The sequence below is a fragment of the Haliotis rubra genome, unplaced genomic scaffold (genome assembly GCF_003918875.1).
Source record: "Haliotis rubra isolate DU_JTF1 unplaced genomic scaffold, ASM391887v1 Scf630, whole genome shotgun sequence".
Lineage (NCBI taxonomy): Eukaryota > Metazoa > Mollusca > Gastropoda > Lepetellida > Haliotidae > Haliotis > Haliotis rubra.
In genome coordinates, this window is record NW_025767336.1 from 38,228 (window position 1) to 53,822 (window position 15,595).

At 42.5% G+C, this 15,595-nt stretch overlaps 2 protein-coding genes across 2 annotated transcripts in view; both read right to left on the reverse strand.

Annotated features, from left to right (window-relative positions):
• The window catches only part of LOC124256595 (multiple epidermal growth factor-like domains protein 6), a 70,694-nt gene that overhangs the window by 23,186 nt on the left and 31,913 nt on the right, over nucleotides 1-15,595 (reverse strand). The gene's annotated exons all lie outside the window — the stretch shown is intronic.
• On the reverse strand, nucleotides 2,885-11,674 carry LOC124256596 (scavenger receptor class F member 1-like). The gene is made up of 5 exons (XM_046690576.1): nucleotides 11,543-11,674; nucleotides 9,439-9,515; nucleotides 8,817-9,212; nucleotides 7,067-7,187; nucleotides 2,885-3,672 (listed from the first exon to the last, which is right to left on the reverse strand). The coding sequence occupies exons 2-5, from the start codon at nucleotides 9,494-9,496 to the stop codon at nucleotides 3,426-3,428; spliced, it is 822 nt and encodes a 273-aa protein (XP_046546532.1). The 5' UTR covers nucleotides 9,497-9,515; nucleotides 11,543-11,674; the 3' UTR covers nucleotides 2,885-3,425.

Below are 15,595 nucleotides of genomic sequence, written 5' to 3' on the forward strand. Positions count from 1 at the left end.
TATAAACATCAAGTAAGATTAAATTTCCTTTGAATGTTTCGGGACATACGTACCCAACCAGGAGGACAATAGTTGTACGATACTTTAACCTTCTTTGAGGACACAGGCACTAAATATATAACAATCTCAGTTACTAATTTCAATTTCAATAATAAAAAAATACATCTATCTACAATACATAACAATCAAAATGTTCATTAAGTTCTATTTCTTCTTAAAAAATTGATAATTAAATGATAATTTACATTACTAAAGATATTTTTTACTGTTTTTGCACTAAAATATTTAGCCCTTAATCGATACAGCCAATCAGTTTGTATTTGCACTTTAAGAAACACATGATATAGAAACATTGACATTTTTTTCTAGATGTTCCTTGCTAGAATAGGTTAATAGAGATATAAATGTATGAATATTATGATGCACAAAGTCATATTTCTCAGTATACTCATTTCTCAAAGTGTGGTAGGCTTTACAGGCACAATGATATTCATCGCCAATTAGATTCAAATCACACATTTTACATATTCTATCTTATCTCTGTATTCCAATATAGCTACCTGTTTCTACTAACAAATCATGGGATGAGCAACGGATGTTTGTAAGCGTTATTCTATATTTCAGAACATTCAAAGATGGTAAATAGGTCCCATTGTATATAGATTGTTTTAAACATTCTGTAATAAAACATATACTTGATACAGATCATTGGTCAAGCCAATTCTGGAGACATATATCTTTGAACCTTTGTTTAATGGAAATGAGAAAATTTGGATGCGAATCGATGCACTGTTCTGGCCATATATAACCGAAACCAGTTGAAAATAGTAAATGCTCAACATCTGTGACCCAATTACGTTTTCCATTTCTATCGTACAAATTGCTTGACCATGATTCTGTCATCACAAGGGATGACAAATGGAGGATCCTTACCTGTTATCAAATACTCATGTGTGTATGGCCAATATGACGTAAAATGACCCCTCAAATCAGGACTAACATAAGGTTTTATTTCATGTAATTTATTAATACCTACGTTGGTGTTTATTTGCATCAGATCTAAGATGAAAGATCTAATCACAGCTTTATAATCTGAGTATGGTATAAGAAGTGGTGTCACCATCCTGTTACCATTGATTCCAACAAAGACGATGTCGTATTGGCCAGTTGCAAGGTCATTATATAATTCAACAATGTCATTTAAAAAAGTGGATGTTTACTAGATAGATTTTTGATAGACTTAGGGCATGATAGGGATTCTGAGAATATTACGTATTGTTTATGTTTAGGGTGTCTTATGTATATTTAAGGGCTGCTAAGATGGCGTTTGCTTCTGCTGTAAAATAGATCTGTTATCCGGTGTTCTAGAAGATTTTGAGGATCCACTGACAGTGGCAGAGGCCATCCTTTCATCATCTTTCATCATCTGTTAATAAGGATTATGTAGGCAATATAATTTACTTTATAATTGGTTAAATTGTTGTAATTCATTTGTTTCTGATTTCTAGTAAGTTGTAAGTTTAAGCTCTGCTCGTGGCCTCACCAATTACCGAAGAGGAGGAGAAAACAAGATGGATGCTTAATGCCAGCAGCCGACGGGAAAGGTTTCACCTGTATTCCAAAAGGCGGAATACGTCAAGATAATACAGACCCTCTGGAGCGGATTAGCGATCTATATAAGTGTAGGAGGGTAGTTTGGTACCCTTCCCACTTAGAATTTGAAACGACTTTTAACTGATTAAGTGCCTTCAGTCATTTAGCTTTAAGGGATTTGATATGTGGCAGAAAAGTTAAATGTGAGTCGAAAATAAGATCCGAGAACTTGGCCTCCTTTACAACGTTGATTTGGGTGCCGTTTAAACATAATTATGGTTATTCATGCGGTTCATATTTTCTGCAAAAATGTATACAATTAGTTTTTGTTTGAGAAAATTTAAACCCCTTTGCAAGTGACCATTTTAAATTTTTTATTGAGACAGGCTTCTCACTGCCTCTCTAGCACCCGTGAAGAGCAACCTCCTCGTGGTGGGTGCTGGATAACGCTAATACATCTTCCCCCGTACAGACCCGGGGTAGAATAGACCATGGCACCCCATTGCTGGTCGTAAAAGGTGACCAAATTGGGCATACCCTTGGCCTTTGCTTCCATGTGTCGGCTGAGGAAGGGAATCTGGTGGTTGAGGATGACAGATGTCTTCTTTAATGTAGCTATATAGATACTATATGTGTTGTGGATGGGAGCGTGTGTATGCATCTGCCATTTTGTTTTTATGACGTCGTGTGTGACCTTTTTGTGACCTAATCGATTTTGACAGTGAGTTTTCAACCCTTAAGCCCACCTCCATTTGGAATGAGTCTCCTTCCGGCCGGTGTGTGTGTGTGTCTGTGTGTGTGACCTTTAGGTTGACATTAGTGGTTTGTGATAGTTATTCAATTATATCATGAGTGGTATGAGTTTGATTTGGTGACTCGAGTGTTGGATTCACATGGCAAAATCTTGCATTGTATTATATAGAATTAATATTACATTATGAATATTAGATGAATTTATATGCTATTTATTAGGTCAAAAGCCAGTCTTGTTCGAAATATCAGAGCGCAGTTTGTCAAATCAAAGCGCGAGGTATCACCAGGTAATTTAAAATAGATTTCTTTCTTAAGAACTCGCGAATTGGTACAAGGAACAACTCAGAAGTTCTGGGTATGTATTTCCATATCTGTGAACAATAAACAATTGTTGCTGTTAGCAAATAAAATCCAGTCGCTATGTGGGCCCGTATATGATTATTGCGTGCGATAGTGGGGCGCAGCCTATATACATGGTGCAATGCACTAATGAAGAATCACTTGCTCGTTGAGTTCGATATAAAAACCAAGACGAAAATGCAATACACTATTTATTCACAAAACCAATTAAAGACAATATTTACAACAATGAAACAGCCATCTGCTCTGAAGAAACCAATCGGCACGGAGCTATATGTCCGAATACCGGTTTAAAAGGAAAACACCCCCATCCTCTACATCATACAGAGTTGTTTGATCGAGGGACAGCAGGGATACCTGTACCATTAGTCTACACCCCCATCCTCTACATCATACAGAGTTGTTTGATCGAGGGACAGCAGGGATACCTGTACCATTAGTCAAAACTACCAACCCCGTTTGCATGAAAACATTACCGCAGTACAATCATTCATTGCTTGTGGTAAGAGGCGTCTACCGGTAACGGTTGGTATCGCTGACACATGTCATTGTATCTCATTAATTTTGCGTTAATCGATGTTCATCACGTTGATTACTGAGTTGTCTGGTCCAGACAGTTCGAATGTTCTCGATTGCTGCGTTAAACAAACAAACAAAGCTTCAACTGACACGTTCTCGCTCACAGCGGTGTCTGCACTTTCCAGGTCACTTGATGAATTCTACTTATGTACCGACCTCAACTCCTCATAGCCAGAACAGCTGGCAGAGGCAGGTTGTCCCTCACAGCCAGAACAGCTGGCAGAGGCAGGTTGTCCCTCACAGCCAGAACAGCTGGCAGAAGCAGGTTGTCCCTCACAGGTGAGCCCGTCGTACATCTTTGCTTCATCAACGACATCGTACTGAGCAGCATCTCCTGCCCCTGGGGACACGTCCATGTCCTGGGTGGGAGTGACGTACAGCTGGAACCTGCAAATGTTTGAAAGGTGTTGTGTAGAAATTCACGGATGACATATCGACGCACATACGTTGTTATCTCTCTCTTTGTATTCTTTGAAAGCTGCGATCGATAGGCTTGTTTAGACTACATATGTGATCAGGAATGAATGTTTATTGGTTACCACTGAAGATAAATAACGGGAAACACGTAGAGATGGATAGCGTATCATCTTGCCTTAACGACAAGTTGTGTTAAGTTGTGTCCAAACGGGAATGAGATTATAATTATGTGTATGTGTATAATTAAGCGTGATACCACAGCGTCACGATACTCGGTGAGTCGAAACATAATTTGGCAATTATGTCGACGTTTCAGCAGAAGAATCAACTTACAAACCGACCTCCTTGTGAACACCAGCCACTAACGACCCCACGTTAAATTGAAGAAGTGTATCTGCGAGAATAGGAAACAGTTTGACGACTTGCAAGACGCCCAAATGTTGTAGGGGTGGGGTGGGATTTTACGTCTATGGCATGTGTGCAAGACGCCCAAGTGTTCAGGGGATGGGGTGGGATTTTACGTCTATGGCATGTGTGCAAGACGCCCAAATGTTCTGGGGGTGGGGTGGGAATTTACGTCTATGGCATCTGTGCAAGACGCCCTAGTGTTCAGGAGGCTGACTGGGACAGCAAGGCCGTCAATTATTGTGATTGAGAGGAACTTGAATGCTGTCAGGTACCGAGACGAGATATTGTATATGGCAGCTTTATTGTTCTTTACAACAGAACGTCCTGGAGTGACGTTTCACAACTTGAAAGGCTTGAAAATCACGAACCGATTTAAAACCTTTAATATGACGTAGGTGTAGAAGCGGCCATGGTGTGTCCATCACGTGAGCCACGAACCTGCCAAAATATTTTGTGTGCTGTAGTTGTGACACGTGGTCGACTGGATCTGGATAGGTCACGTGTTGACCCCTGCATCAGATAAGGGCTACTTAGTCTTGTAATGGTGTTTGGGGATGCGTGGAAACATCTGACCCCTTCATCTGATAAGGATTCCATGGTATTGTGATGGTGTTTGGCGATACGTGGAAACATCTGACCCCTGCATCTGGTAAGGATTCCATAGTCTTGTGATGGTGTTTGGGGATGTGTGGAAACATCTGACCCCTGCATCTGTTAAGGATTCCATAGTATTGTGATGGTGTTTGGCGATACGTGGAAACATCTGACCCCTGCATCTGATAAGGATTCCATAGTCTTGTGATGGTGTTTGGGGATGTGTGGAAACATCTGACCCCTCCATCTGATAAGGATTCCATAGTATTGTGATGGTGTTTGGCGATACGTGGAAACATCTGACCCCTGCATCTGGTAAGGATTCCATAGTCGTGTGATGGTGTTTAGGGATACGTGGAAACATCTGACCACGTCCGAAGCCATGTAACCTGTCTCCAGTGTAACCTGTCTCCAGTGTAACCTGTCTCCAGTGTAGCCTGTCTCCAGTGTAACCTGACTCCAGTGTAACCTGACTCCAGTGTAACCTGTCTCCAGTGTAGCCTGTCTCCAGTGTAGCCTGTCTCCAGTGTAGCCTGTCTCCTGTGTAACCTGTCTCCAGTGTAACCTGTCTCCATTGTAACCTGTCTCCATTGTAACCTGTCCCCAGTGTAGCCTGTCTCCAGTGTAAGCTATCTCCAGTGTAGCCTGTCTCCAGTGTAACCTGTCTCCAGTGTAGCCTGTCTCCAGTGTAGCCTGTCTCCAGTGTAACCTGTCTCCATTGTAACCTGTCTCCAGTGTAGCCTGTCTCCAGTGTAACCTGTCTCCAGTCTAGCCTGTCTCCAGTCTAGCCTGTCTCCAGTGTAACCTGTCTCCAGTGTAGCCACACCTGTCTCCATTGTAACCTGTCTCCAGTGTAGCCTGTCTCCAGTGTAGCCTGTCTCCAGTGTAACCTGTCTCCAGTGTAGCCTGTCTCCAGTGTAACCTGTCTCCAGTCTAGCCTGTCTCCAGTCTAGCCTGTCTCCAGTGTAACCTGTCTCCAGTGTAGCCTGTCTCCAGTCTCGCCTGCCTCCAGTGTAGCCTGTCTCCAGTGTAGCCTGTCTCCAGTGTAACCTGTCTCCAGTGTAGCCTGTCTCCAGTGTAGCCTGTCTCCAGTGTAGCCTGTCTCCAGTCTAGCCTGTCTCCAGTGTAGCCTGTCTCCAGTGTAACCTGTCTCCAGTGTAGCCTGTCTCCAGTGTAACCTGTCTCCAGTGTAGCCTGTCTCCAGTGTAACCTGTCCAGTGTAGCCTGTCTCCAGTGTAGCCTGTCTCCAGTCTAACCTGTCTCCAGTGTAACCTGTCTCCAGTCCGCAGATGGTGTCATTGTCTTCAGTTTCAGTCGATTTTTCACTTCTCATTTGCGATACAATTGTGAGGACAGATAAAACCATTTATTTCCATAGCCCAACAATTCATGTTGCACATTCAACTAGTGATGAATTCAGTAAACTCTGCTTCTCGTAGGTGGCGACATAAGAGGCGACTAACGGGATCAGAAGGTCAGACTCGCTGACTTGGTTGGTTTCTTCGTTTTAGCCTGTCAATGGTTTGAGGACATATTATATTTTACCCTCACAAATCACTCCCGGTGTATGTAGACGTGTGACATTCATATTCCTTATTCATTTTGTATGAAAATCAGCAAAACTCTGTCAAGCAAGTCCAATGTGTCTACTTGTGTCATGCATTTATCAAACCTATGGTCCATTCAAGTTGTGTCTTGCAATAATGACAAGAGATAAGGAAATAGTAACATCACTTCAACGTGAATCAAAACCGGAATATAATAATGCACTGAATCTTCCGTGTACTGCAGCAGTTAGCCCAGCGACATCAGGTTTGTCTGTCAGCTGTTTGAGCTGGGCTATGTAAACCAGAGGTTAATACCACGAACTACATACCACCCCGTCAATACAAACAGAGACACATTCATCCCTTGAACACTGACCACCCCAGTGAGGTGGGAATTGGGTTTAACGTCGTGCTTGAGAATATTTCGCTCATATGACGACGTGCATCCGTGTGGATGTGTGTGTGTGCAGCTGCTTGTACTAGCCCAGACTGAAGCTGGTTTTATAGTTCAGCCCAATGAGATACTATGCCGCAGTGAAGCATGAATACCCCACTCAGACACATTATACTGACTCCGAGCCGAACAGTCCTTGCTGTACCCATTAATGCCGAGCGACAGGCAGGGACCATATTTTGACGTCTTTTGGTATGACGCGGTCGGGGATCGAACCCGCGACCTTCCACTCTCCGAGCTCACGCTCTAAGCACTACACCACGAAGGCTGGCCACCCCAGTAATTACACAGTGAACTCTTCTAACAAGCACGCGGTACTGTCAATCACAGAATATCGTGGTTCGTTCATTCCCTCACTCACCTTTCTGATCTCAAACGTTGACAGTAACTGCAGCACGCAGCCAGAGTGGCCATTACCATGAAAAGGAGAGAGGCTACAGCTAGTCCTGTAGATAGTGCTGTAGCCAGTTCCACGGTGATACCTACCCAACAACGGGGTTAACGAGTTAATACAATAAAGGAGAGAGTCTACAGCTAGTCCTGTAGATAGTGCTGTAGCCAGTTCCACGCTGATACCTACCCAACAACGGGGTTAACGAGTTAATACAATAAAGGAGAGAGGCTACAGCTAGTCCTGTAGATAGTGCTGTAGCCGGTTCCTCGTTGAAACCTACCAAACAACGGGGTTAACGAGATAATACAATAAAGGAGAGAGGATGTAGCTAGTCCTGTAGATAGTGCTGTAGCCGGTTACACGTTGAAACCTACCAAACAACGGGGTTAACGAGATAATACAATAAAGGAGAGAGTCTACAGCTAGTCCTGTAGATAGTGATGTAGCCAGTTCCACGTTGATACCTACCAAACAACGGGGTTAACGAGTCAATACAATAAAGGAGAGAGGCTACAGCTAGTCCTGTAGATAGTGCTGTAGCCAGTTCCACGCTGATACCTACCCAACAACGGGGTTAACGAGTTAATACAATAAAGGAGAGAGGCTACAGCTAGTCCTGTTGATAGTGCTATAGCCAGTTCCACGTTGATACCTACCAAACAACGAGGTTAACGAGTTAATAATAATAATAATAATAATGTGTCCATTTATATAGCGCCAAACTCCACACCAGGTATGCTCATAGCGCTAACAATCAATAAGGCATTATTGAAGTCCATAGAACGTTTTGTAAAGAAAGGTTTTGAGATGGCACTTAAAGTTTTCAAGGGTTGGAGACAGCTTACGTTCATCAGGGAGGGAATTCCATTTGACTGATGCCATGTTCTGGTAAGACTTGCAGCCAAATAATTTTAGGTTCCACTTTGGTACATAGAGCATATTAGCCGAGGATGGACGCAGTGTTCTTGTTGGCATGTAAGGAGAGAGGAGTTCTTGAAGATACACTGGTGCAATACCATGAATGGACTGATAAGCAAGTGTAAGGATCTTATAGTCAATGCGTTTGGTTGGAGAGTAACTATGTGGGCAGCTGTGTTCTGGATTTGTTGGAGCTTTTGGATGGACTCTTGTGAGTTAATACAATAAAGGAGAGAGGCTGTAGCTAGTCCTGTAGATAGTGCTGTAGCCAGTTCCACGTTGATACCTACCAAACAACGGGGTTAACGAGTTAATACAATAAAGGAGAGAGTCTACAGCTAGTCCTGTAGATAGTGCTATAGCCAGTTCCACGTTGATACCTACCCAACAACGGGGTTAACGAGTTAATACAATAACGGAGAGGCTACAGCTAGCCCTGTAGATAGTGCTATAGCCATGTTGATACCTACCACACAACGGGGTTAAGTTGTTAAAACAATAAAGGAAACAGGCTACAGCTAGTCCTGTTAATGCATGAGCGGCGACTGGTAGCACAAAATAAAAGCCATCTTGCACAACCCAGACTATGACCTATGTACATCCCTACTTTACCACACTTATTGTATACGGACACTTCATTGAGGGAGGAGAGTCATCCATTATCAACTCCTTGAGGAGTATACAGTAATAGTACTACCTAGTCAAAGGACTAACAGCTACCAGTTACAGTCATTCCCGTAGTGAATACCAATTGATATAACTGTATTAACATTACATACAGCCATAGAATAATACCTACCTGATTTCTCATCACATGTCCCTGTCGACCTGTTGCATGACGTACATCCACTTGAACATGTCTTACAGCCAGTCCCGTAGTAGGAGTCTACACATCCAGACATACAGGATGAGCCCAGCTGACAATATGCTCCATCACAACCACCTGGACATGCTGTACAGCTACCTCCTGGACTGTCACATGGTATGTTGCACAGAGAACCTTGATATCCTGGCTCACAACCCTCGGTGCACCGTCCACTACCGTCGGCAGATTGATTACACAGGTTACCATTACAGTGACCATCGCACACAGAGAAACATTTCAGATCAAAGTACCCCGTGTCACACTCAGTGAGGCAATGTTCCGTCGTGTTGTCACAGTCTGAACAGTGCTGGTCGTTCATACATGGACCAGCTGAAATGAAGGCTATAGGTATTGATAAGATGATAACTGAATAGGATTTAATATGTGTAAATAGCGTTGGTAGTTCTAAGCCTGATCCTTTCTAAAAGTTATTGTAGTGGTCGATATGCTTTTGAGCAACACAACTGACAAACTCTAAGTTATTGAAACAAGGCCTACTATATCTTACAACTATGTAACGAGACCAGATGAGCAATATTAACGATAGACGTCCTACCTTCAGTATAAAGTACCACGTGTGTTATCCATAGGCAAAGCTTCTTCAGGTCGGCCATTCCGTTGACCTAAACTGACCTGAAAGGACAATTTGTGACAAGGAACATGACCTATCAGCGCAAACAAGGAAACAACAACCATTGAATGTAAAACATAAACATCCAAGAGATATGCTGAAAACATTAGCATCCAAGAGATATGCTGAAAACATTAACCTCCAAGAGATATGCTGAAAACATAAACGTCCAAGAGATATGCTGAAAACATTAACCTCCAAGAGATATGCTGAAAACATAAACGTCCAAGAGATATGCTGAAAACATAAACCTCCAAGAGATATGCTGATAACATTAACCTCCAAGAGATATGCTGAAAACATAAACGTCCAAGAGATTTGCTGAAAACATTAACCTCCAAGAGATATGCTGAAAACGTTAACCTCCAAGAGATATGCTGAAAACGTTAACCTTCAAGAGATATGCTGAAAACATTAACATCCAAGAGATATGCTGAAAACGTTAACCTTCAAGAGATATGCTGAAAACATGAACGTCCAAGAGATATGCTGAAAACGTTAACCTTCAAGAGATATGCTGAAAACGTTAACCTCCAAGAGATATGCTGAAAACGTTAACCTTCAAGAGATATGCTGAAAACATTAACATCCAAGAGATATGCTGAAAACGTTAACCTTCAAGAGATATGCTGAAAACACTAACCTCCAAGAGATATGCTGAAAACATAAACGTCCAAGAGATATGCTGAAAACATGAACGTCCAAGAGATATGCTGAAAACATTAACCTCCAAGAGATATGCTGAAAACATTAACCTCCAAGAGATATTCTGAAAACATTAACGTCCAAGAGATATGCTGAAAACATTAACCTCCAAGAGATATGCTGAAAACGTAAACGTCCAAGAGATATGCTGAAAACATTAACGTCCAAGAGATATGCTGAAAACATTAACGTCCAAGAGATATGCTGAAAACATAAACGTACAAGAGATATGCTGAAAACATTAACCTAAAAGAGATATGCTGAAAACGTTAACGTCCAAGAGATATGCCGAAAACATTAACGTACAAGAGATATGCTGAAAACGTTAACGTCCAAGAGATATGCTGAAAACATTAACGTCCAAGAGATATGCTGAAAACATTAACGTCCAAGAGATATGCTGAAAACATAAACGTACAAGAGATATGCCGGAAACGTTAACCTCCAAGAGATATGCTTAAAACATTAACGATATGCTGAAAAAAGATTAATGTCCGATATGCTGAAACGTTAACCTCCAAGAGATATGCTGAAAACATTAACCTCCAAGAGATATGCTGAAAACATTAACCTTCAAGAGATATGCTGAAAACATTAACCTTCAAGAGATATGCTGAAAACATTAACCTTCAAGAGATATGCTGAAAACATTAACCTCCAAGAGATATGCTGAAAACATTAACGTCCAAGAGATATGCTGAAAACATTAACCTCCAAGAGATATGCTGAAAACATAAACGTCCAAGAGATATGCTGAAAACATAAACGTCCAAGAGATATGCTGAAAACATTAACCTCCAAGAGATATGCAGAAAACATAAACGTCCAAGAGAAATGCAGAGGACATAAACGTCCAACGTCCAAGAGATATGCAGAAAACATTAACGTCCAAGAGATATGCAGAAAACACTAACGTCCAAGAGATATGCAGAAAACATTAACGTCCAAGAGATATGCAGAAACACTAACGTCCAAGAGATATGCAGAAAACACTAACGTCCAAGAGATATGCAGAATCTATTTGAGGAATCGAACCCGTGGACGAGGAGCGAACGCTTTAACCGCTGGGCTACCGTACCGCCCCAAAATGGGATGAAACAAGCTCAGATAGGAGTATGTATGTTATGTTGTGTCCGTTTTAAAGTGTGGCATGATATATCTGTAGACTTAGGAATGCATTCGGCACAATGTAGCACACACACTCACGCACGCACGCACACACACACACACATACTTGTGTGTACATACTCGCTACATGTGAGCAACAATGTTGAACACAACGGTAAACTTCAATCACCCTACTACAACGCCACACCATACTTACCTAGTTGTTGGACTTATTTGACCGACCTGTATATAAAACTGACCATCTGCAGGTGACCCTGGAGAAATCTGTGTCTCTGTTGTGTCCGAGGCAACCTTTGTTATACAACAATAGCGTCTGGAGTTGTAAGTATTATTTCCCCCTCTCAGGGATGATGAACATGTAATCACTGTCAAGGAAATATTTCCCAGATTTAATGTTTCAAATATATTGAGAGAGACTGTGTGTGCATATGGGTAAGGAATGCGTTACTCGCAAGATTTATTCTTGGAGACTTTAGAAAGCACTTATGTATAAAATGGAACAAAGTAAACATTGGCTTTGAAGAATGTCCGAACGGAAAGCTATGCCTGTTTCCTGTAAAGTATTGGACATCATATGTTTGTGGGAATAACGACATCACGTTGACACATTGGTCAGACTGTTAGAAAGGATTTGATTTGTTTCGCTTTAGTTTTTATTCCGCTGACCATTCCCACTTTTCAGTTAGAGGTTTCAGTTTTAGTAGATTTTTTTACAAGATGGCAGCCTCCATGTAACCAACTGCTGCCATGTGCTCTGAAATAAAACACTTGCAATAACGAACAGACACTTCTTTTCATGGTCCCGCGAGGCGGATAAGTTGCCAGATGGATGGAAGAACACTGACCCATGTCTTTAGTGATGAATCACTATTTTCCAACATGGATAGACTAACCAACCCAGTCTCCCATGCAGTTACCAATAGCATCACGAAGACAACCCCAATCCGGACATCAACGGTGACAACCTCAACTACAATTGCCCAAGGTTTGATTCAGAGTACTGTGCCTTTACGTCAATCCTCACGAGAGAGACATTTACCTAACCATTTGACAGATTATGTGTTAGATCTCCCAGGTGGCAGAAATATAGAAACGTCCGTTCACTCAGTGGATAAGCCTGATGATTGCAAAACTAAACACTCCGTGAGAACCAGAACTTCAAATGTGTCCAGGCATTCAAATATGTCAAATGTGTCACTTAACTCCAAACTAAGTGATCTCCAGTCAGCAGAGTTAACCAGACAGAGGAGACAACTAGAGTTAGCTGAACTAAAGAGACAGGCTGTGGAAGATGACAAGGTTGATGAAGAAATGAGGCTATTAAATGATAAAGCATATTTGGCTCGTGTGGAAGCAGAGGAGGAAATGCTGAAGGCTCGAAAGAGAGCAGAAGAGATTGAACGTTTGGTGATAAGACAGCGTGAGAAACGAAATACGGAGCTGAGTAGACAACGCAGGATCCGTGAGGCAGAGAATTCCTTAAAGGAAGCAGATCTTTTGGCATCCATGATAGGAATGGGTTTGAATCCTTCAACTGCAGTAACCACTTCCACCACTATTACCTCATCACCACAAGGTCAACATACTGTAATGGCGAATGTTGGAAACCGGGTCAAACAAGACAAAGTTGTTATCAAGACAGAGAAGTCTGACCAAGAGGTGAATCCTTCCACTCTGTTTTCTGTTGAGAATACCATGCCTGTACCATGTGAGAAGAAAACCTGTGTAAAACATGATGAGCCAGCCTTGCCACTGAACATAGCTGCTGAGCCATTCCAAGGTGCTCCAGTTCACCCACCTTCTGGAGGTGCACCCTTTGTACCAGAAACTTCTGGTACACCAAGTTTCCCTCATGGATATGGTCCACCTATGACACCAAACATGACTGAACTTTTGATTTCGTCGTCATATGGGATTCCACGGCCTACACTGCCTTTATTCGATAGTGAGAAGGAAAAAGACTTTGCTATTCTCAAAATGGCCCTGGATAATCTGGTCAATGTCCATACTCATTTAACTGAACAGTATAAGTATCAGTTGTTGCTTGACAGACTGGGTGGAAGAGCTAAACGTTTAGCAGAGGCATATATGTATGCACCACAGCCTTACTCTGAAGCCTTTGAAGCCCTCAAGAACAAGTATGGTCAGCCTCGCCAGTTAGTTCAAGGAGAGCTTGGAGCAATTTTGAGTATGCCTTTCGTAAAGTTTGGAGATAATGAGGCATTTGAGAACTTTGCCCTCGCGGTACATTCCCTGGTTGGGATGTTGAAGTCTCTCGAGGGTGACAGTTATTGCAGAGTTACAGTGTGGTTCTCATGTGGACAGACTGTTAAGTAAGCTACCAATGAGTTTAAGAGACAGTTTCATCGAACATTGTATCAGGACGGGTGTGATAGGGGAGCGCTCAAGTCAAACCTACACACTTTCTCAGTTTAGTCATTGGCTTCAGATTAAATCTCAAGCTAGACGTCTATCCGGTCAAGTCAGCTCATCATATCATAACGATGGCAACCGACCAGACAGTGGTAACAAAGCCTTGAACATTGGTCGATTCAGACGTGTGCAACCACGGAAAAGTGAACCAACAATGATGACCAGTTTCCATACGCGATCTGACTCACGAAACCCAAGTTTCCATGCTCCTACACCCAGTACAAAGGGTAGGGATGAAACAAAGGTGATGACCAGGTTCAGGGCCTACTGCCCTTACTGCTCTTCCTCAGAACACTATTTGAACTCTTGCAAGGAGTTTGAAAAACTCTCATTGGACCAAGTTGTCAGTTGGATGAAAGAGGGGAACCGGTGCTCGAAGTGTGCACGTACTCACAAAACGGTAGACTGTACACTCAGGAAAGTGTGCCACACCTGCCAAGAACTGCATTTGACTGTCCTCCATGATGCAGTTAACATGGTTAAAGCCCAAACTAACATGGTATATTCAGTCATAGCAGAGAAACCAGCGGTTTATGTTGACCAACCCTCCAAACCATGTTCTGTTATGTTGAAAGTTGTGAAGGTTGTCCTCCATGGTCCAGGTGGTCGGATGGAAACATATGCTGTCCTGGATGATGGGTCACAGTGAACTATGATTTTGACAGCAACTGCGGAAAGGCTTAAACTCTGTGGTAGAACAGATGAAATCCTCCTGTCCACAATTAGGCATGAATCTTACCATTGTACAGGGAAGAGTGTCAACCTTTCCATATCACCAGGTGACTCTCCACAGATTCAGTATCCTATATCAAATGCCTTCACATCACCTTCACTCTGCCTCTCAGAATACACCTATCCAGTGAAGGATTTGCAGGTTAGATGGCCACATTTAAGAGATTATCCCCTACCCTCAATCTGTAATGCACAGCCTGTGATTTTGATTGGTTCGGACTATGCAGACCTGATTCTTCCGCAGGAACCTGTGCGCTTTGGGCCCAAGGGAGCACCAGTCGCTGTACATACGCGACTAGGCTGGTCTTTACAAGGCCAAGCAGACATGCACTTATCGCGGATGTCACAGACAGCTGAGCAGTGTTTACTCACTTCCAGTGTTCACCATGATCCAGAACTTTGGAGTAATGTTGAAAAAATGTGGCAGATAGATGCTGTTCCCAATGGAACAAAGGATGTGACCAGGTCAAAGCAGGACAAGCAAGCTTTAGAAACTTTAGAGACGTTCACAGAAAGAGTGGAGATGTATGAAGTAGTACGCTATGCAACACCCCTGCTGAGGATTAGAAATGGAGTTTCACTTAATGCCACAGTAGAATCTGTGACACAGAACCTCATCCGCACAGAAAGGCGACTTCAGTCAAACCCTGAACTAGCTTACGTACACAAGGACGAGATCCAGAAATTGGTAGATGCTGGTTATGTGAATATGATCAGCCCTGAAGAGGCTGAGAAAAGTGATGAATCTTGGTACATTCCACATCACATTGTACAGCACAATGGAAAGAATCGTTTGGTGTTTAATTGCTCGTACAACTATGAAGGCAGAACCCTCAATGAGAACTTACTTCCTGGGCCTCAACTTGGATCATCCTTGATTGGAGTCTTACTGCGTTTCAGACAGCACAGCATAGCTATCTCCGGTGACATAAAGGCCATGTTCCACCAAGTGAGATTACTGCCAAAGAACCGACCCTTACTACGATTCATCTGGCGCAACATGGACCAGACGGTTCCACCAAACATTTATGAATGGCAAGTGCTTCCATTCGGGACTACTTGTAGCCCTTGCTGTGCAATATAT